Consider the following 22,905-nt stretch of genomic DNA (forward strand, 5'->3'; position numbering starts at 1 on the left):
CTATGATAAGTAGCACTGCATAGAAACAGGCATACATATTACAAAAAAAACAAAAAGGTGACAAGCACATGCTGTATAATACTGATAATACTATAAGCCTACGTCACACAAACATTTAAAAAAATTATCTTTGCCTGGGTAAAAAAAGAAACTGAGGAGCATGAATGGTTCAAATTGGGAAACTCCTGTCTTTCTGTCCGCGATTACATCTAATCTAATCAAATAAATAATATATATATTTAATTATGTACCGTTAGCTGGTGGGCGTGGCTATGTTCCTCGACTTTAGTGGTAAATGCAACTTTATACAAAAGAGGCTAGTTATTTGATGGTTATGTGAAAGTTAAACGAATATCCATGGGTTACCTCAATCAAGCATTTGATAGTGCCTAAAATACTACAATACAGCGTGTTCTTAACATATCCCGCCATCTTTCATAAAGGACAACTTAATGGATTTGGCAACTTATGCGCAATATGCCCAGTAGGCCCTACTGTATATTATTTCACAATATTAGTTATGATGCGAGTCAATCGCTTGAATAAGAAAATACGTTATACAGGAAATCATCCAACATTGTTTTAAAATAATATTAAAAAAAAAAGGTTTCCAAGTCTGCGTTTGTCGCCATGTTTACTTTTGGTGACGCCAAACCTCTTCCATTTTCCTCCGCCTCTGGTTGTCAAGAAGATGGCAGCTTCCAGGGAGGCATGAGAGGGAATATTTCTTCGCAAATCGAATGAATTTGGAATATTGGTTCGAGATAAGACCATCTACTTGTACTTTTGCAATAAGTGAATCAAAATACGTAAGTCAAACTCTTGGGTTAATGCGCATTTTCCGGTTGTTATGTTTTGTTATGGCAAGCCGCCCGGCCATTTTTCTTCTTGAGCGTAGAAGTAGGCCGAGTGTTGAAAAGATGGCTGCTTCCAGAGGCGGCATGAAACATAAAAACACCCTCTGTGTGCAGTCAAACTCTGCCTAACTATTCGCTCGTGTGAGGATTGCAGTTGTATGTATGTCGAGCTCACAATGCATGTCCAACTACAATTACACATAATTGCATTTCATTGTATAAGGCGCCGACTCTTTGACAGATGCTAGCCTTATTAGCATGGCTAAATGGGTTGACCGACTAGCGGCTAGTGCTAACGAAATGTAGCTAGGCAGCTTATCTGGAATTGAGGCAAATGTGCGCGATTTGTCAGTTTATTGAGAATATGTTCGACACGAAATGTGGTGTAAAGCTATGTGTTGATCTATTGCTGTATTGTTTTTACCTAATGCGCTTTGTTAATTGTAAATAATTGTTGAAATTGTATGAACAAAATGCTAAGCGCTTTAGCTACAATATGGCGTCTCCCACAGAAGCATGAAAATTGCCGTCTCTTGTGTACGGTTATAGTTTCATGAGTGTGAATGGATTGGGATGCATAAATGCTTGTGAAGTTGTAAGATGTGTACTTGTCTGTTGAATAAATTAGAATATATGTGTTCGGTATCGCTTCATATGGTTACTTGGCGTGTAACGTTAGAAGTCTTTTCAATCGCTTCCGCCATTTTTCCGACTGGCAGTAGCGGAGGTTTGTTTGGTTGCAAGATGGCTGCTTCCATGGGTTGTGTTCGCTAGTGTCGACCACTCGTTGGTGTACTGGGCCCAAGTTTGAACCTGCATTGGACTACTGTTTACTGATTGGAAAATGCCAATGTCTCTACAGTTCTTTAATATCCGGAACCAATAGGGAAGGTGCTGTGTTATTTTTTTGACGAGGTCAGTACAGAAAGATAGTTCAATCCAACCGGCATGGCCACAATGTAGTTGGCCTAACGTTAATGAGAATCGGACATTAGACTGTTTATTTGGATCTTCTTAGGCGGTTTTGTGGCATTTTCTTTTTGTATAAAAGGCTTATTTCCATTTCGTAGGAGACATGTCTAATCCTGGGACCACAGGGTCGGTTCTCCAGCCGCGGTGGAAGCGGGTTCTAGGATGGTCTGGGCCGGTGCCTCGGCCCAGGCATGGACACAGAGCTGTGGCTATAAAGGAGCTTATGGTCGTCTTTGGAGGTGGAAATGAAGGAATTGTCGACGAATTGCATGTCTACAACACTGGTAATACTTTCTATTCCCCTTATTTGTGTTTTATTTTAAGTAAATGGTTATGGGAGGAGGTAAACAACTGCGGTGTTAAACAGTGTTGACATTGTTTTGAATCGTTTTTGCTATTTTGATACATTGTATTTATAAGCCATTAATTGAACTGTTTACACATTGGCACTATTATAATGATTGATGAATTGCAGCATAATAGAAATGCACCCTAACAGGCCACGCTTTATGCTGCGGTTTTAGGTAAATTAGTGCCATCTAGTGGATATAGCTATTACTGCCTGTTAAAAATGGCGCGCTAAAATAAAATGGATGACGCTATTTGCGTCAACGACTTATGGCTTTCGTTTTAACAAACACATCTACCATCAGGTGCCAAATATTATATTAATGCATAAGTGTCTGCCATTTTCACTACCATAGAAAAAAAACGTATTAGCTAAATTTAAATTAATGTAATTTGTTTTTTAATCAGCCATTGTTGTGTGTAGGGTATAAAGTTGCTAATATGTTTCATGCATTAAAAATATCTCCTGTTGTTCTCTAGCTACAAACCAGTGGTTTATCCCAGCTGTCCGTGGTGATATTCCTCCTGGCTGTGCTGCCTATGGGTTTGTTTGTGATGGCACAAGGTTGCTGGTATTTGGTGGTATGGTCGAGTATGGAAAATACAGCAACGACCTCTATGAACTACAGGTAAACGGCCTCTTTATTTTGTTAAAAAAAATTCCTACATAAATTAGAATAGGTGTGATGCTATATTTTCATACGTATACATGCATACAATACAACCAAAACTAAGGAAAATGCAATTATTTTTGTTATGTTCGCAGGACTAATAATCATTGAAACATTTTCACAAAGCATTTGTTATCTGCTTTTAATTGCATCAATTATCTTTTGGGAAATAAATACTTTTGAGATATTTTTTTTAATGTCTTGCCCCACAAAAAAAGTTTGTTAGTTAATTTTTTGAACGCTAGTTAAAACTGTAGTTCTAAAGGACAGAACTAGCGTTCTGTCTTTTTTTAGGCATATTTGGTTTTTATTTTAAACGCTACGTTACGTTTTTTTTTACTTGTTGCTAATTTAATTATTTGCAGCAAAGTATATTGAGAGTTTTAGCATGGTTACTTTTTTAATCTGTATATTCTAGGTTTTCCCTCTATGATGCAAACAAATATAGTTTCATTCATATTAGTTCCAGTAATTGTTGTTATGGGGTAATTTCTTTAAAATTTGTTTTGGATGTTATTGTCTCAAAGGCCAGCCGATGGGAATGGAAGAAGTTGAAAGCAAAGAACCCTAAAAATGGGCCACCTCCATGTCCACGTCTGGGTCACAGTTTCTCCCTGGTTGGCAACAAATGCTACCTGTTTGGTGGACTGGCCAATGACAGCGAGGATCCTAAGAACAACATTCCCAGGTACTAGGGATTCTGCACCGGCAGAGCCTTTCCACCTTTTGTCCCGATAAGCTATTGTTCCTGACTTTTTGAAGACTCTAACAACCAAAAGTATTTTCATTTAAAAGGCAAAATGGTCACTTATGTCTTTTATTGTGGTCATGTTCCTTTAGATACCTGAACGATCTGTACACCCTGGAGCTCCGTGCAGGGTCCAGCGTGGTGGGATGGGACATCCCGATCACCTACGGAGTGCTTCCACCACCACGTGAGAGCCACACGGCTGTGGTCTACACAGACAAGACCAGCAGGAAGTCTCGTCTCATCATCTACGGCGGCATGAGTGGCTGTCGTTTAGGAGACTTGTGGACACTGGATATTGGTGAGGTCACACTCGGTGTCTTTGTTTCTTTGTGCTTGTTCTACACAGGGAGGTGCCCCTGCTGGTATTTAATATTGGCCCAATGCTGAAAGAAGGGACTACCTATAGGCAAAATAACTTGTACTAGAGAGCCTACAGTCTTACCGGAGAAAACAAGTGAAAGGCGCTGAACAACTAAACTTCCATAAGAGATGGCAGGGAGCTGCAGGAATCGAAGCAATTGTTTTTCTGAATGTTATGTTCATCACCAAAACCACAGCATGTTCAACATGACCTTTACAACAACATGTCAACATGACCTTTACAACAGCATGTCAACCTGACCTTAACAGCATAACCCCTTGTTCAACATCACCTTAGCATCTGTTCGTTCAACATCACTTTAACAATGTTATGTTCAACGTCACAAACACTATTCAGAATCGGCAAAATACTAAGTTTACTATAATAAGAAATACTATGACCAACATCACAATCTGTTCAACATCACCACAATATTGTTTTCAACTTCACAACAATACTATTTTCAGCCTCACAACAATGCCATGTCCACCGTCAGAACAATGCTATGTCCAGCCTCACAACGTTACTATGTTTGGCCTTAAAGCAGTACTATGTTCAACCTCACAACAATACTATGTTGGGCAAAAACATATTCATCACAGCCACAATATTATGTTCAATGCCTCAAATTTAGCTAAAGCTAGCATAATAGGAATGCTTAGATGCTGCTTGAAGAGCATTGTCAAGGGCTTTCCGTAGGTTGCGTCGGATTCTGCAGAACATATAGAGCCAGGTATCTCTGGAAGCAAACAAAGACTCGAGTTGTAAATAATTCCTCCTCGAAGTTAATTGGAGGAGGCCAAAGCGTGGCCTGGGCCGTAGACTGATAGTACTGCAATGTGTGCGGGTGCAGATCCAGAACACCACCATCAAGGATCTGAACATGAAACTGGCTGCTTCCCGGAGCCAGTGAGGTGACTCGAAGATCAACAACATGCACTGATAGTCCAGCCATTGCAGCGCTGTGGTAGTCACGCTCTGAGATGAGGAGCTAAGCTGAGGGCTGTGACGGAAGAATAGTTACTTCCTGATATACTGATAGAATCTGCAAAATCACAAATGCAATATGTTCAAGCAAATTTAGCTGGTCTTCAATCATTATCAAGATTTTTTTCGAAGACGTTGAGTGGTGCTGAACAGTCAATATTGACTGCCTTGATGGGAAACATCAGTTGTCTTAATCTGCTTCCATGCTATGCAGCACGTTGGGATCCAGACAGTGCATTGTGTGGAATTGTAAATGTTTCGAATACTTCAGGTTATGTCTTAAGTACCCACGTCGGGTAAATACCAATCATTATCTTCCTTTATTATCCAAATAGACAGAAAATGGATCATCTTGCTTGGTCTGATAATATACTGCTCCGTACAGCTACATAATGTACAAAACGATTACCCAAATGGGCCGGGGGGGACGCACACCACTATGCTGTGCTGTATAGAGCCTTCCTAGCTCTGCTTCCTACAATGCAATGCCTCTCTGTGAGTCTAAATATTTTGTTTTCATCTTCTGCAGAAACCCTGACCTGGAACAAGCCGTCAGTAAATGGCACAGCTCCACTTCCCAGGAGTCTTCACTCAGCCACCACCATCACCAACAAGTAAGCACTCGACATTCAAGAGCCTTTTCTGTGCAGAAAAGGCCATCACTTACCTTCTGCTTTTACTTTATTCGTCCGGTTGACAAATATAAGTTGAAGCCATAAAAGTTAACACTTTCTTGAAAATGAATGGTACCGTCATACAGAGGTCCCTGTTGTGTATTATCCTGCAGTCAATATGCATCAACTATGCTCTTTTCTGCCATACTCGTTTGGAGGTCCCTGTCCCTTCCCCCCCGTAATGCCTCCATGCCTTTGTCTCATTTGATCATTAGTTTGATCGAAGACTGACAATGGCAATACTGTATTGAGGAACATTTTACCCGGAGAAATATTCATTTTCACTTTTTTCTGACTATGGTAATGATAATGCATCACTTATTTTACTGCACAAAATATTTGTTGCGGCCTGGGCCATAAGTGTTGCCATGGGTTACAGCGTGAGAAAGTTTGGCTACCCCTGATTACACGTGCTGTCAACCCCTCCCCCCTGCAGGATGTATGTGTTTGGCGGCTGGGTTCCTCTGGTGATGGATGACGTCAAGGTGGCCACACATGAGAAGGAATGGAAGTGCACCAACACACTCGCCTGCCTGAACCTAGGTTTGTTGTTGGAACCTCTATTAATGCATCGTAGCCCAAGGTTACACTCATAGTGGCGCTAGTGTATCACTAGTGTTTGACTCTCGGACGAAAAGGTCCCGGTTTGTAGCTAAATGTTCCCAGTCTACCTGAAGGCATCATTGAGCAAGCTGCCCAACATGGCTAAAAAATGACAATAATTTGCTTTTGATAAAAGTAAATAAATTGTAAACCTAAAATGATATTTAGGGGAAGGTATTCTATAATTGAATTACCTTGTGAAATTGAGTTATCCAGAGTTTGGTATGAATCATTCCTCTATCTTCTTGTTGTCTGCAGACTCTATGTGTTGGGAAACGGTGTTGATGGATACGCTGGAGGACAACATCCCACGAGCGCGCGCTGGTCACTGCTCTGTAGCCATCAACTCCAGACTATATGTGTGGAGTGGACGCGATGGCTACCGCAAGGCGTGGAACAACCAGGTCTGCTGCAAAGACCTCTGGTACCTGGAGACGGGTAGGTGTACAGCACACATACAGAAGCGCTCTTTTAAACCATGTTTGAAAAGGCCTTTTAAAGTATTATGTTTTCACAGATGTATTGTTTACCGATGTACTATAAGGATCGTGTGACACTTTTCTACCTTTCATTCCAGATTGGTCCCAATGAGACCTAGTTTGGAATGTCTCAGCCAACAGACTTGTGCTTACCTTTGACCTCCTGTGTACCTCAGAGCGGCCGCACGCACCAGCCAGGGTGCAGTTAGTTCGTGCCAACACCAACTCGCTCGAGGTGAGCTGGGGCGCCGTCTCCACGGCGGACACCTACCTGCTCCAGCTGCAGAAGTACGACATCCCAGCAGCCACCGCTGCCACGTCTCCTGCCCTGACTGCCACCCCCTCACTGCCCGGCCACGCCCCCAAGAGCCCTGCCCCGGCCGCCACCGCCCTGTCCGCTCAGAGTCACCCACAGACAGGTAGAAGTTTGGGTCTTCTTGGGGTCCTTTCCCTCTTACCGTTGTCTCTGCGTCAGGAAGCTCCACCAGATCCATTGTGTGTGTACATATTGTACACAGGTGGATGTGAGCTTTGACTCCAGAATGTCATTGGATGACACCCCCTGCTAGACGGGGTGTCTTTGACTTGCAAAGACAGGTTTCACTTTCTGGTAAACCAGAAAGTGAAACCAGTGACGGCGTGAATGAGTAAGACGAGCTAAGTCATGAGGGCAGTTATAAACTATATTTATGGCTTCCCTGAAATGACATGTTCCCTGTGGAGCCGGATGTCGGGCGGTGGTAAACGCAGCAGGGACCGGGAAGGAAATTTGTCTTAGGCCGCCCCAGTGATCTGCTCTGTACTGTTTGGTCTTAGACCACCCAGTGATCTGCTCTGTACTGTTTGGTCTTAGACAGCCCAGTGATCTGCTCTGTACTGTTTGGTCTTAGACAGCCCAGTGATCTACTCTGTACTGTTTGGTCTTAGACCACCCAGTGATCTGCTCTGTACGGTTTGGTCTTAGACCACCCAGTGATCTGCTCTGTACGGTTTGGTCTTAGACAGCCCAGTGATCTGCTCTGTACTGTTTGGTCTTAGACCACCCAGTGATCTGCTCTGTACGGTTTGGTCTTAGATAGCCCAGTGATCTGCTCTGTACGGTTTGGTCTTAGACCACCCAGTGATCTGCTCTGTACGGTTTGGTCTTAGACCACCCAGTGATCTGCTCTGTACTGTTTGGTCTTAGATAGCCCAGTGATCTGCTCTGTACGGTTTGGTCTTAGACAGCCCAGTGATCTGCTCTGTACTGTTTGGTCTTAGACAGCCCAGTGATCTACTCTGTACTGTTTGGTCTTAGACAGCCCAGTGATCTGTACTGTTTGTGCAGGAAGCTTTAAGGCCTGCACACTTCTAAGAGGAAACTAGGTATCTGTTCTTTGTTCCACGTCGTATTTAAGTGTCTATGGTTTGTTTACAGCTATATTGAAGGTTGCAGCTCCCCAGTCTGCAACGGGTACGTCCATCGTCACCGTCCGTCCCAACCAGATGGGGAAGTCCCCCGTCACTGTGACATCACTTCCTCCCGGGGTTCGCATGGTAGTGCCGGCCCAGAACACGCAGGGATCGGTACGTGAACCAGAGTACAGCCATTAATGGTTAAGCAGTAACATGAAAATGTCAACGGGCGCTTTCATTCATGCTTTTTATCTGTTGAACAGCCAATCGGCAGCAGCCCTCAGATGAGTGGCATGGCAGCTCTGGCTGCAGCAGCGGCAGCTACACAGAAGATTCCGCCCTCCTCCGGCACTGTCCTCAGTGTACCCGCTGGGGCAACCATCCTCAAAACGATGGCGGTCTCCCCCGGCACCACCACCGTCAAAATGTCCTCTCCACTCATGGTACATATTTCTAAACGTGTTCATGTTGGCACATGTGAGTGATCAGGCTTTTGTTAAACCTTTGTATTAACATGGTCATTTATTCATGCAAGATGGTGAAATTCACAGCAGCACTCTTCAAAATAAGAATACATGTGAAAGTTGGCATAAATTAACAGTATTGTTGATCGACATTGATTGTTAGCTTACAGTCAGTTTGTTTTATCGCTTTTAATGTATTGATCCTCAAGAGGGACCCAACTGTAAAACGTGTGTTGAGCATGAATGCAATACACGCGTGAAGTGTGGGATACATTCCTGATGGGTAATAGTGATTGGAATATCTGACTCTAAATGAAATGTGGTTGCAGGTGAGTAACCCGGCCACCCGTATGCTGAAGACTGCAGCTGCCCAGGTGGGGTCCGCCACTGGGTCCTCTCCCAACACGCCCACCAGGCCCATCATCACCGTGCACAAGTCAGGCACAGTAACAGTAGCCCAGCAGGCCCAGGTGGTCACCACTGTGGTGGGAGGAGTCACCAAGACCATCACCCTGGTCAAAAGCCCCCTCACCATGGGCAGCGGAGGCACGCTGGTGAGTCTGGTTCACTCTGTCTGTGGCACGGTATTTCACCGATCATGTTACAAGTAAAAGTCCCTCGGTGCAAGTCAGCTCACCTCACTTGAGTTCAATGAGCAAACCAAACTGAGCCTCCCAATTGTTTCCCCAAAGTCTTGTAGGACTTTTGACTAGAGTCCCTTGTCTGTTTAATGTTACTGTGTCTCCGTCTGTTAAATTAGCTTGTGTTTCTCTTGGGGCAGCAGATCTCCAACCTTGGCAAGATGATGTCGGTAGTACAAACCAAGCCAGGGCAGACGTCTATTGGGGGCCAGTCTTCGACAAACCCCCTCACGCAGCTCATACAGGTAAGATATCTACGTTAGTAAAGGAATATACAAGAGGTAGCTTAAACCAGATGCTTTCCATGCAGACTGTACGATAACCCTTCTCCCTTGTGTCTCCCCCAACAGACAAAGGGTGGTCTTCCAGCTGGAACCATCCTGAAGCTGGTGACCTCTGCGGATGGCAAGCCAACCACCATCATCACCACCTCCCAAGCAGGGGGTGGCGGCAACAAGCCACACATTTTGAACATTAGTGGCATGTCCCCCAGCAACAAGCAGGGCACCACCATCATCAAGACCATCCCTGTCTCGGCCATCATGACCCAGTCTGGAGCCACAGGTTAGGGCCCACTACTATACATTTGATTTTTTCCATCCATTAATATTTGACTGTCTTTTGAGAAACCTGAATTGAATGAAATGTTTGTTGTAATTAAAGTCCAATGTTGCTCACACAGTTAATCGCTATGCAGGTGTCACAAGCAGTTCAGGCATGAAGACCCCTATTACGATCCTAACCACAAAGATGATGACCTCTGGCACCCCTGGCAAAATCATCACCGCTGTGCCTAAACTTGGCGGTGCCTCTGGCCAACAAGGACTCACACAGGTAATGTTACCGTGTTTCCTTCATGTTCTAATATTCGGTCGGTTGTATCAGGCTGGTTTTTGTAGTGATCCTGGTGTCCACTTTGAAATGTAGTATCTTTTGTAATATTGTGCTGTGTTTATTTTATACGTTTGTTTTATGGGACTTTTTTGTATTTTTGTTTGACTTGATTGTTCTAAGCTGCACTTGTATGCCTGTTGAGGATAACAGTTACTGCTGTGTATAAATGTATAGCTTTCTCTATTCCATTGAGAATATTTTTTTTATTTATAAATCAGAAATTCTATGTTAAGTCTGTGTAGATGGGCTTGTGTGGTTAGTTTGTGCGGTGATAACCTGGGTAGTGGCTGGCACCTCATCTCTGGCTGTGTGTCTGCAGGTGGTTTTGAAGGGAGCTCCTGGACAGCCAGGGACCTACCTACGCACCGTGCCCATGGGCAGCATGGGGGGAGTTCGACTCGTCACACCCGTCTCTGTATCCGCTGTCAAGCCTAATGTTACCACCTTGGTTGTCAAGGGAACAACCGGTAAGCATACTTTATTTCCTCAAGGAATTGAAATAAAGTATCCCTGGATGTGATTTGACATAGTAAAACATGTAATGTTTTATTATAGTAATTGTAATAAATTAAATGTAGGTTTGATTTTAGTCTGTCATCTTCATAAACCCAGGTTTACAATTTGCTTTGTTTATATATTGCATTCATGTTGCATAGAATTCTGAGCCTTTATTCTCCTAATACATTTTCCTACATTGCATGTCTGTAGTTTCTGTAAACCTTGATGGGCGTTTCACTTCCTCTTAATGACGCCGTCCTTCATGCGCTGCAGGAGTTACCACTCTGGGGACAGTCACTGGCACAGTATCCACCAGCCTGGCAGGGGGCAGTGTTGCTACTGCCAATGCCTCTCTGGGCACCCCAATCACCACCCTGGGCACCATCGCAACCCTGTCCAGTCAGGTGATTAATCCCACCTCCATCACTGTGTCTGCAGCCCAGACCAACCTGACCTCTGTGTCCTCGCTTCCCTCCTCTGCAATCCCTGTGCAGGTATGCAGCCCTTGCAGGCTTTGATCTGCACTTCTCCAGGCCATAGGGCACTAGACCTGTTAGTTAGTTTAGTATCGGAGACGGGCAGTGAATGCGGTGTGGAAGTGGCAGATGGTTTGTTTAAAATGATGAAGTGTATAGCTCGTCATCTAGTGGTAAAGAAACAATGAATGCTTCATTCAAATTTAAAAGTGTTAGAATCTGCTCAGACTCTTCTCTTTATCATTGTAGAACCAGCCTACCCAGGTGACCCTCATCACCACACCCAGCGGTGTAGAGGCCCAGCCAGTGCAGGACCTCCCAGTCTCGATCCTGGCTTCGCCCACCTCCGAACAGCCCAGTTCCACTGAGGCCGCCAGCGCCGGGGAGGGCTCCGGTACCGTTACCCTGGTGTGCTCCAACCCCCCGTGTGAGACCCATGAGACGGGCACCACCAACACGGCCACCACTTCCTCCGCCACCATGGGTGCGGGTCAGGTGTGCTCAAACCCCCCGTGTGAGACCCATGAGACGGGCACCACCAACACGGCCACCACCGCCTCCTCCAGCATGGGGACGCTGCGCATGTGCTCCAACCCGCCAAGCGAGACCCAAAAGACGGCGGTTACCAACACGGCCACCACCACCACCTCTTCTTCCGTGGGCGGGGCTCCGAAGGTGTGCTCCAACCCACCGTGCGAGACCCACGAGACGGGCACCACCAACACATCCACCCAGGCCGCATCCAGCATGGGCAACACACAGAAAAGCACCGACTCTGGTACGGCACAGAGGGTCTGCTCCAACCCGCCTTGCGAGACCCACGAGACGGGCACCACCAACACCTCCACCCAGGCCGCATCCAGCATGGGGGGTGGCCAGACCAGCACAGACTCCGGGACGGCGCAGAGAGTCTGCTCCAACCCGCCCTGTGAAACCCACGAGACGGGGACCACCAACACCTCCACCCAGGCCGCTTCCAACATGGGGGCTGGCCAGACCAGCACAGACTCTGGGACGGCGCAGAGAGTCTGCTCCAACCCGCCCTGTGAAACCCACGAGACGGGGACCACCAACACCCCGTCCACGGCGACCTCCACCATGGGGGGCGACCAGACGAGCACAGGCTCCGACACAGTCCAGAGGGTCTGTTCCAACCCCCCCTGTGAGACCCACGAGACGGGGACCACCAACACTGCCACCACTGCCAGCTGCAACATGGAGACCGGCGAGGGCGCAGGTACTGCTTCTCCTTATGGTGTAGCAGCGCGTGACCACGTGACTCATGGTGGCTTTATAGTCTTGCAGACTTTTTGGCTCTGCCTCTTAGTGAATGTTGGGGTGATGTTATGTCTGTCCTAATTAAAATTAATAATAACAAAAGCGTGATATAACGAGCACGGCCCATTGTAAATAGATAAATCAGATTCCTGGAGGGTAAAACCTCGAAAGCTCCAAGCCCAAAGTGGATCTGATGAGCTGGTGTGTCTAAGACTTCTGAATCGTGTTTCCAGCCCAGCAGACAGAGGAGGGTGCAGATGGGACCGGCGGGTCAGAGGCCGCCTCCACCACCGCAGCAGCCGGGTCCAGCCCGCCCAGCGCCTCCCAAGGCCGGGCGGTCACCACTGTCACCCAGGCCACGCCAGCCCCTGGGCCCTCTGTACCTGTAAGAGCACCGCCACACCGACAAGTATTAGTAATGGGCATCATGTCAGAGGCACTCACAGGAAGCATTGGCCGTCACCATGTTGCAGAGGTGTAAAAACATCTGTGTGGGCGTTGCCAGGGAAGCCTTCTGCCCACAACACGCACACAAGTTTCATTTCCCCCTTTCTCTTAACAAGGAAACTGAAGTCCTGACAAAGCACATGTGGCCTCAGTCCAGCAGAATTGAAAACAAGACTGTTGTGTTCCCCTGTTATGGCGACGGGCCAGTACTGAGTTCTTCTGTTGCCTTTGTCTCCATTTCTCTAGTCCATCTCATCGATCACAGAGGGGGCCAGTTCAGCCAGCGGGGCCACGGAGGAGCCCATGCAGACGGACGAGGCCCCGGCTGCAGAGGCGGCCCCAGCGGAGGAGGCCCCCACAGCCATGGAGGCCCAGGCACAGGTCAGAGCAACGTGTGCTGCAGGAAGACCCGGTGACCCCAGCGGGAACACTGTCTGAGATGATACTGCAGCGTTTCATATCATTGTACACAGTTCACTGTATACATGCCCTGGAACGGCAGACAAACCCGCAACTCACTACCCGTGAACTCGTACCAGACCGATTCACTCCCAGTTCCAGCTCGTAACTTACGGGCTAAAAAGTGTCCCTGGAATGCAGCATGAGGTGTAGAGAAATGCTTGTCTTTATCTGAAGCACAATTATATATAAAAATAAAGTGTTTCCAGTGAGCCGAAATGGAACATTTCAAACAAAAAAATTAAGCAAAATATAACATTTCCAAATAAAAGGGCTTGTGCGGGTAATTCAGACTCTGAATAACTACTCTCAGTAGTCGGGCAGGTTGGAAAAGTAGGCTTAGTTTTTTTGAATGAAAAAGTATTCTCTGCTTGTTTTTACCTCGCTTAATTTTCCCCCTCTTGTCGAGTTTATTTTCTTTATCCGTTTCAGTTACTCTGACGCTAAGGTCGTTCGCAATTTAAAAAAAAAAAAAAAAAAAAAAAAAAAAAAAAAAAAAAAAAAAAAAAAAACACAGGACCAGAGGCAAAGAACCGACCGAGCTCTTTCTCTTATTGGTTTAGACCACGATATGATCCTACCATGAGTAGGGATGGGGATCATTAATATTTATTGATATCGATACCATTTTCGTTACTCCTTAACGATCCGAGTCTTTATCGATACCAGTATAGATACTTTTCTATTAATTGGTGGAAGTACGAAGCGTTTTTAGTGATGAGGAAAATATTTAGGAAATAAATAATTGCATTTTAAATTAAATATGTAATTCTTAATAAGTATTGACATCAGTAGTTTATAAACTATAATGATTAGAGCACTATACAACTTTATTGGTAACACAGAAACATGAGTTATACAGTGTTACTCATGTTTCTCACCAAAAACGCAATTTGCCGTTTCTTTATATTACAATTGAACGCATCATGATAACCCAACAGTCGTTTTACTGAGCCAACCTCAACACATCACGCAGCACATCTGAAACTTTATTTACTTTTTAAGATAACTAGCTTGTATGCTGCTTGTTACAACACCGATTTCACAATTGGATTACTATTTTTAGCTGACGGGACTAGGGACAATGTTTGTGTGTGCGATTACCGCTCGTAGTTTGAGTGTATGATTAAGACGGGCCCGTCTGTGGTGCGACAGGAGAAGGAGGTGACAGTCTTTTCAACTCGGAGACAGTCGAAGGTACTGCATTTGGTCTTTATTTGATGCACAATGCTAATGTGCTTGGCCATTGAGGTTGTTTTCCCCCTTTACAATAAATGATTATCGCCCGTTCAGCCATCCTCGCGAGCAAAGTTAACTGCCAGACTTCACTTGTTTTACTCGTAATACCTGTTTGCTTACAATTCCATTCAAAAACATTGGTGGACACGCTGCAGTGATTGGATTGATTTGATTTAAATGCCGTGACGTGGCTCGAGGGACGCAACATTACGTTACAGGACCTACGGGACAAAAAAAATAATAAATGAACGACGGGACTCGATAGTGGTATCGATAAGCCCAAACGTTAATGATTTTCGGGTTTTGAAAAAAGTGGAACCGGGTCCTTGATAGAACCGGGTTTCGATCCCCATCCCTAACCGTGAGTTTGATTACAGGAGAACACAGAGAGATGATGCGATTGCGAAGGAGATTTATTTTCTCACCTGGGCAGCGTCAGGTGCACCAGTGCGACCTATAAAAGATATTAGTCGCACCCTTAAATATTTTGGTCGCACTCTGGAGCCCTGTGTAAATGCCATAATCGGGTAGAAACTAAAATTTGATATTTATTTATGGGATGTTTTTGGTATGGTTCGTTTGTTGAAAAGCTGTATTGGTGGTAGGCAAGCTGTTGCTATTAAATGTAGTGGTGTGCTAAGCCATTCTACTAGCTGGGGGTACACCCTCAATCCAGGACATTTGTATAACACAACTAGGTCCCATCTTTACACACTTTACACACAAGAAGGTTGAGCAAGATCCTTAATAATGATCCAAAATAATCTAAATACTAGATAATACGATGAATACATCCAATATATTTAATGAAGTATCATCCAACTGAAGCCACGTGCAATGATTGATTGATTGATTGTCTTTATTTCTAACATGTAAGCAATAAAAAAAAACATGATTATTAATCAATTAATGATTATCAATTGATTATTAATAGATGAAATAAAAAATAAAAGACAACAAAAAAAAACACGAGGTAAAATTAAAAAAAAAAATTCTACATGCTCGAAAGGGGGTAGGAGGAAGTAAAAAAACGTATCTAGTCCTACCCCTTAATAGATCAATTTAGCTTGGATAGATATTGATGTCACCAACATGTCAGTATAATACAAGCTATAATAATGCATATAAATATGAATACAGAATAATTGTGTGTGTGTGTATATATATATAATTATAAACAATTCATATTACATTATAAACAATTCATATTACATTATAAATACCTATACATGTATATTATGATGAACCTAGAGACAACTTATTCATGAGCAGGGATGGGTGGTGCGTCTCGCCGGTGACACAACAAGACTACACTGCCCGTGTCTCCAGCCTGGCTGAATGTGACTCAAGTGTTTTGTGCTGCCCCTCTGCAGGGAGAGGCGACAGCAGCAGCCTCAGCCCCCTCCACCACCACGCTGAACCTCCCCGCCGAGCTCATGTCCGAGGGCCAGGGGGCCACGCTCATGGTGACCGGCCTCTCTGACGAGGAGCTGGCCGTCACCGCCGCCGCAGAGGCCGCCGCCCAGGCCGCCGCAACGGAGGAGGCCCAGGCCCTGGCCATCCAGGCTGTGCTGCAGGCCGCCCAGCAGGCCGTCATGAGTGAGTCATATGGGCTATGTGTGCTCTCACTCACTCACTTACTCTCGGTCTCATACTCAATCACACAACAGATGGTACTACTAAAACAATAAGGGCTTAATGTACCCGATGCAGGCCTTGTTTAAACCATGTAAACCTCCATGACGCTAAGCAAACCCCAACAAGCATACAAAATGCCACAGTCTGACCGTGTTCAGTGTCTTGATTGGTCCTCTTCTTCTTTTACGTCTCGCAGACGAGAGCGACTCGAGCGGCGACCGACAGCAGCAGGCCGGCATTCCCATCGTGTTGACCCAGCAGGATCTGGTGGCACTGGTCCAGCAGCAGCAGCAGCTGCAGGAGGCCCAGGCCGCCGCCCAGCAGGCCAGTGTGGACGCCAGCCTGCCCACCGAGGGCCTGGCCCCCGCAGACAGCCTCAACGACCCCTCGGTGGAGAGCAACGGCCACAACGAGATGGCCGCCAGCGTCACCACCGCCGTGGCGTCCCTGCTACCGCGCACCACCGCTGAGGGTAAGCCCCGTGGTGGTCAGACCGGGGCTGTGTACATGTCGGGGGCGTTTCACCACGGGGGCTGACCTGCTTCGTGTTGTTGTTAACTCCCTCCAGCGCTGGCCCCGTCGAGCACGTTCGCGCCCGTCGTGGCCATGGCCAGCCCGGCCAAGCTGCAGGCCGCAGCCGCTCTGACCGAGGTGGCCAATGGCATCGAAGGAGGGGTGAGGCACCCCAGACATTGAATACCCTCTTATAGCTTGGTTTTAAATGAGATGATTACATAAATATTTAACGGCTGATCCACGATAACTTTCAAGGATTTGAGTCCTCCTTCGCTTTTCTGTCATTATACAAAACAAAAACAATTGGAATCCATTCTGACCCACCCTGTTTTGTTCCTCCACAGAAGCAGAATCCCCAGCCAGCACCAGTAAAGACCGTGTTAAAGAAGGAGAACCAGTGGTTTGACGTGGGCATCGTCAAGGTCACCAACATGGTGGTCACACACTTTTTCATGCCATCCGACGACTCGCAAGGGGATGTGAGTATCCAGGGCTCCTGCATGCACAGGTTTCCATTTCATATGTCCAGCCTCCCTAAATGAACAAACAGTGAAATAATGAACACTATCTATCCGGTGTGCAGGATGACTCGGGTGTAATGCCAGACTACGGCCAGATGAAGAAGATGGAGCTGCAGCCAGGCACCGCCTACAAGTTCCGGGTGGCCGGGATCAACGCGTGTGGTCGTGGATCCTTCTCCGAGATCTCTGCGTTCAAGACCTGTCTACCAGGGTTCCCTGGGGCTCCTTGCGCCATCAAAATCAGCAAGGTGAGTGGAGCGGGGGCCCTGGAAGCTCTCCCCTTTTGGGTGGAGTGATAACTTACTGCAGTACTGCCCACACGAGTCTCTCCATGAGTTACACCAGTCTGCCTCTACTACGTTGAATCTCCCCCAAAGGCAGTCCCTCCTCATGATCTGCATAGTCTTCAAAAGTTCTTGCTATTGGTTATACTTAATGCTTTGTGTTCTAAAATACTATTCAAGTAGAAAATATAGTTAGACTTGACGGGTTTGTATATTTTATCAACATAACGGGTTATTAGCCATGTATAATAAATGTAAATAACAGGGTTAGCCTCAATTGATTGAGTGCAAATCAATTGAAAGAGTTCTAGTTGAGATGCTAGCACTAGGGACCAGGCCGAACAGTCCCTCTTAGTGGTGGGCTTTGCTCTCTTACACGCCTGTGTTCCCGCTCTGCAGAGCCCAGACGGCGCCCACCTGACCTGGGAGCCCCCGTCGGTGACGTCCGGGAAGATCATCGAGTACTCTGTGTACCTGGCCATCCAGAGCAACCAGACCGCAGAGGCCAAGACCTCCACCCCGGCCCAGCTGGCCTTCATGCGTGTGTACTGCGGCCCCAGCCCCTCCTGCCTGGTGCAGTCGTCCAGCCTCTCGAACGCACACATCGACTACACCACCAAGCCAGCCATCATCTTCCGCATTGCCGCCCGGAACGAGAAGGGCTACGGCCCCGCCACTCAAGTCCGATGGCTCCAAGGTGAGACCGCGAAGCCCCGACATGCTGGGCCCCATTAGACTAGGATCACATGTCACTTTGTGTCACTTCTCTAAATGGAATGTCTGAAGGTCGAGCGCTGAAGGAATATGAAACTATGTCCCAGTCCTTCTCAGGCACTCTTTCTGCCCATCACTGGCTGTTTTATGACCGTGTTGCGAGCGACAGTATGACGTTACCATGTCTACACGGTTTCTTTTGTAATCCTAGAATCCGGCAAAGACGCAGCCTCGGCGAAACCCGCCCCCAAAAGACCAGGCACCTCGCCCGATACGTAAGTACCTCTCCCTTCACCCATCTGGGAGAGACACCGTTGTTTTGTGTGGAAACTGCTGAACCATATGCAATACTTAACATTTTTTCCGTGTGCCCTCTGCAGTAAGGCTACTGGTCCAAAGAAAGCGAGAACGGATCAGTGAGACTGCCCAGAGACCTGACCCCACCCTGCCTTCCTCCCTCCTCTCCTCCCACCACAACCCCTGTCTTTAGCCCCCTTCTCCACTCACTGTCTTTACCCAGAGCCTGAACCCCTCCACCACCACCTCATCCTCCTCCTACCCCCCCCCCTCCCCATCTTTCATCCTCAAGTGTGACTCGAGTCCAGCTCCTGGAGAACAGAACAACTTTATGAAGCCCAGATGACAGTCACTCTGAGACCTCTGTAGATAATACCCTTCTCTTTTTTTTTGTTGGTTAAACATTTTTTCTGTGTGTATTTTTAAGAGCGACACAAAGTTAGAAGCACATTAGCGCTATTTCAGTCCGATCTGCCATCTTTTGCTAGTTTCAGTAGTCCAGCTGTAGAGATGCAAGTACAGCTTCCGCCAACCCGGGAGCTCACCTACGCATATTCTTACTTTGGTTTTGTTCTTTTTTCATTTTTATTTTTCTTGAATATCTCGGGATTTGGGAGGGTGGGCAGGGGGTTGTTAAAAAAACTACATAAAATGATGTACAGTGCTGGAAATGCAGTGGCATAAGTTAAGATGCTGGGGGAACGGAGAGGGTAATAATCAGTTTGGAAACAAATAAAGCACTTGTCCTCACAGAGAGAGGACATCCTTCTTCTTTTTTGTGCTCAGATACAAAATTTGCTTCAAGAATCCGATCTGTACAGACATACTGGATTCCAATTTCCTGGTATTGTCATCACTGTGCGCTTTCCCCCAAGATGACGACTGGAGACGGACACACAGTGGACAAACGACGAAGGAAGAGATTTGTAGAGTGACATAGACTTGCTAGGACTGAGACTTGCAGCACACACACAACTTGCAAAATCTTCCCAAAAAAGTTAGCAAGCAATGATGCAGAAGATCTTTTGTGTAGTTTATTTTTGTATTTTTTAAGCTTTTTTGTTTTGTTCTTCCTGTGTGTATGTCTAGTGTGCATTTTAAAAACAAAACCAAGATTTTTTTTTAACTGTTGTTCATCCCCATAGTATGTGTTTGTGGGAAGAGGGTTGGCTGTGTTGCGGTTGCCACTGTATTTTTAAATATTAATTCAGTTGGTTGTACGTTCTTGTTGTAACCGAAGGTGTGAAAGCGAGGCAAGACTGTTGTATTCCAGCTAGGATGCAGAGCTCACGGGACTGAAGGGAGCTTTGAACCAGACCCCGTGGAGGTCTTCAATTTGTTGCTTTCCTTTTTACTACGACTTGCACGTCTTTGTTTTTGCCAAACATCAAGAAGCTAAGGAGTATAATAAGGAATATATGATCTGCCCGGCCCCCTACATCATTAAATACCCAAGTAAATTGTCTTATGCTTTTATGCTATTAAACGTGGTGTCCTACCCTTTCTTTACTTTTTTAGAATGACAAATTCTATTAGACTCATCCTGTTGATCCTGTATGTGAACCCCATTTAATAAATTGAATTTTTTTTTTTCTTCTATGGCTCTATTCCAGATTGCTGGCAGTGTGCAAGCTCATGAATATGTAATGGTTTTGAATGGTATGCCTTGGGAGGAAAGCTCACATAGCCAGTGTACCCACTTGTAAATTAGTTCGTTCATATAGCAAGAATTAAAGAGAAAAAAAAACATCTTGGCCTTTTATAAAATTACTTGTAACAGTTTTTACATGTTGGTCATCTCTTGATTGCCTTTTGTGTCTTTACATATAAAAAAAACCCAGACAAATAAGATATATAAATATATACAGTCTCCTTATTTGCTTCTGTCAGGCCAAGTCACTGTAGGAGTCGGAATCACTGCTAGGTCCATTCTAATACACTTGTGCATGGGAGAGGTATCCCTGATTGGCCACAAGTTTGTCATTTCCTAAGAAAAGCATTTGTGTCGTGAGGGTCTTGGGCGGGGGAGGACGGCGCCAAGCTCACTTGCCTCTCCCTCTCGCCGGTCCATTGGGTCTCCGTTTGGGTCTTTTTCTGATTTATTTCTCTTGACGAAAGTTATCTTCATATGCATTCATTATTTTGTGCGTGTCAGTGTGTCTGTTGAGCAAAACTAGACATGCATGCAAAAAGCAGTGTATTTAAGTAGTGATGCCTTAAGTTAGACCATAAGCTGAAGGTCCTCAAAAGAAGAAAAAAAAAAAGCATTTGAGTTTGTATCTCTTCCCATGTGGTATACAAGTGTGCCCCTTTTCCTTGCTGGATCACTGTTTTCGCCACCTTGTTAGGTCGTCAACATCAGCAGTGCCGAGGTCTTTCTGAATTTGTCCTCCCACACTGGGAATGGTGCGGGTCTCAGCACTGACAGCGGGCGCGAGTTTCCCTCGGCTGTTTGCAGGCTAACTGGAAATGTCCTGTATTTTCCAATGTGTGTTTTTTGTACTGTAGGGAGTAATGTATCTTTTATCATCAAAAATAAACATGTTAAACATTAATGGAACTCGTCTTTTTATAGTTTTTCCAGGTACATACATCTCTGATGTAAGCCTACGCACCTGTCTTAATCCAGCCCGTGCAGCCTCCAGGAATGCCTTGGTGACGTGTACGTCCTCCTTGGCGCTGCCCTCGTGGTACTGCGCCCCGATCTGCTCGCACCACTGCGACGCTTCTTCGCGTGTTACCTGCAAGACTGATCTTTCAATTATTCAACTTCCAATTTGATAGGGATTGTACAGTGTTATATACAACTATAGTAGGCCTACTACGATACTAAAAATATTTTATTTTTATATATTTTTCAAACACCACTCTAGAAGCGTAGAAACAGCTACTGACCTCACGGTTTACCATGTCTGTTTTGTTTCCCACAACAATAAATGGGAAATTTGAGGGATCTGGGGGATCTCCCTGAGTAAGGAATTCCTTCCGCCACTCCTCCATGGCAGAGAATGACGCGCTTGACGTCACATCAAACACCAGCAGGCAGCAGTGAGACCATCTGTACATGGGAGTGCCCAAGGACTTGAACCTTTCAGTGCCAGCGGTGTCCCAGATCTGAGCAGCAATGAGTGAAAGACAAAGAGTGAGCCGGTGACTATTAAACAATAACCGAGGATGGGATTTAGGATTTCTTCCTCATACCTCCAGTATTACTGCTTGGCCATCCAGTTCGACTTCTTTCGTGACAAAGTCTATTCCGATCGTAGCTCGGTGAGAAGTTGAATAATTGTGGTTGACATACCTGGTCGTCAGCGAGGATTTCCCCACCCTGTTTGAACACATCGTTTAGAAAACACACTGTGCTACAAAAGTTTCTTTAAAATATGATTAAAGAGCTGAAAACAATTTATTGCTCCTCCATATAATTAAACAAAACAGACCGAAAATAAATCGAACGAAAACAATCCTATACATATACATCTAAATGCACATATACACCGAAAATGTATCAATAGCCTAGTGTAGGAATGTTGTCTTTACCCTGAGTTCCCAATCAGGATCAATTTAACTCGAGCAGGTCCGTCCGTCATGTTGTTAGATGTCTAAAGCTGAGATCTGTCGCTCTCTCAAAAGAATAGAGTTTGCGTAATCTCAGTCATGAATGAGTCACAGCCAGTTCAACTGGATATTTTTTTTATTTTCAAAGGGGAAAATAACCAAACGTAGCCTATCGAAACAATTCCTCCTCGAAATAAGGAACTCAACACACCACACAAACAGAAAACCTGATGCAGTATGGGCCTTTTACAACACATAAACCTTGCATCTCAGATTCCATTTAGTAATTTACAACGACAGGACGAAGTCCGGTTGTATTAAATTATGTCAAACTCTAACCATAATCTGAACTCTTCAGTAGTGTTTCCAATTGTTGTCCGCAAGAGGGCAGTGTGCTTAAGGTGTTCAACCAACTTACCCAACTTTGAGGATCTGCAGTATGTCAAGTAAATAGACCTTGGATGTTTTGATGAAGGTTCACTTAAACTCCAGAACATAGGCTAACGCTTTTTGAAAAATAAATAAATAAATATATATGTACAGTGGTAGGCATACGTTTATGCACCCATGCTAAGCTTGACTAAAAAGAGGAATAAAAAATCATCTTTGGGAAATTGATAGCTTAATAGCCTTAATTATACAAATTAGGAAAAATCCAACCTTTAAAGGCACCCAGTGCAACTTTATGTAAACATTCAATGAAAAATAAACATTCAATTTCCAGTCTTTTTTACACGTAGTAAGTTTCAATGACTCCATACCATTACATATCGACATTCAAGGAGCAAAGATGAGACGTCGTTGTGTGGTGAGAACTGATAGAAAATCTTAAACAACAACAATCGCCGGTGGGGAGAAGCCATTTTTCCATTGACTGGAAGCC

At 45.4% G+C, this 22,905-nt stretch overlaps 2 protein-coding genes across 9 annotated transcripts; one reads left to right on the plus strand and one right to left on the minus strand.

Annotated features, from left to right (window-relative positions):
* The first annotated feature begins 644 nt into the window (after nt 1-644).
* Nucleotides 645-21,019, plus strand: hcfc1a (host cell factor C1a). Of its 8 annotated transcripts, none has more exons than XM_060070365.1 (28): nt 645-809; nt 1,928-2,113; nt 2,658-2,806; nt 3,376-3,536; nt 3,689-3,897; nt 5,477-5,561; nt 6,058-6,164; nt 6,483-6,662; nt 6,880-7,122; nt 8,121-8,269; nt 8,362-8,541; nt 8,892-9,116; nt 9,344-9,448; nt 9,554-9,767; nt 9,886-10,037; nt 10,417-10,564; nt 10,869-11,089; nt 11,321-12,308; nt 12,583-12,734; nt 13,043-13,177; nt 15,868-16,093; nt 16,329-16,604; nt 16,701-16,807; nt 16,993-17,127; nt 17,232-17,417; nt 17,853-18,150; nt 18,379-18,442; nt 18,548-21,019. In XM_060070365.1, exons 2-28 carry the CDS (start codon nt 1,933-1,935, stop codon nt 18,585-18,587), a joined length of 5,316 nt encoding a protein of 1,771 aa, XP_059926348.1. In that variant the 5' UTR covers nt 645-809; nt 1,928-1,932; the 3' UTR covers nt 18,588-21,019. The 8 variants fall into 8 exon arrangements, with proteins under 8 accessions (XP_059926348.1, XP_059926356.1, XP_059926353.1 ...); XM_060070373.1 differs by having other exon boundaries at nt 10,869-10,999; XM_060070370.1 differs by having other exon boundaries at nt 9,901-10,037.
* si:dkey-13a21.4 (uncharacterized protein LOC494576 homolog) lies at nt 18,793-22,167 on the minus strand. The gene is made up of 5 exons (XM_060070374.1): nt 22,005-22,167; nt 21,666-21,792; nt 21,360-21,578; nt 21,080-21,205; nt 18,793-20,966 (listed from the first exon to the last, which is right to left on the minus strand). Exons 1-5 carry the CDS (start codon nt 22,052-22,054, stop codon nt 20,880-20,882), a joined length of 609 nt encoding a protein of 202 aa, XP_059926357.1. The 5' UTR covers nt 22,055-22,167; the 3' UTR covers nt 18,793-20,879.
* Between the last annotated feature and the right edge of the window lie 738 nt (nt 22,168-22,905).

The sequence above is a fragment of the Gadus macrocephalus genome, chromosome 13 (assembly GCF_031168955.1).
Source record: "Gadus macrocephalus chromosome 13, ASM3116895v1".
Lineage (NCBI taxonomy): Eukaryota > Metazoa > Chordata > Actinopteri > Gadiformes > Gadidae > Gadus > Gadus macrocephalus.

Coding starts and splice junctions, on each gene's coding strand:
- hcfc1a (XM_060070365.1), top strand. CDS start 1,933: ATGTCTAATCCTGGGACCACAGGGTCGGTTCTCCAGCCGCGGTGGAAG. Junction 6,663..6,879: donor CCTCTGGTACCTGGAGACGG/GTAGGTGTACAG, acceptor TGTGTACCTCAG/AGCGGCCGCACGCACCAGCC. Junction 9,449..9,553: donor CCCTCACGCAGCTCATACAG/GTAAGATATCTA, acceptor CTCCCCCAACAG/ACAAAGGGTGGTCTTCCAGC.
- si:dkey-13a21.4 (XM_060070374.1), bottom strand. CDS start 22,054: ATGACGGACGGACCTGCTCGAGTTAAATTGATCCTGATTGGGAACTCA. Junction 21,579..21,665: donor GCCAAGCAGTAATACTGGAG/GTATGAGGAAGA, acceptor ATTGCTGCTCAG/ATCTGGGACACCGCTGGCAC. Junction 21,206..21,359: donor CAGACATGGTAAACCGTGAG/GTCAGTAGCTGT, acceptor TCAGTCTTGCAG/GTAACACGCGAAGAAGCGTC.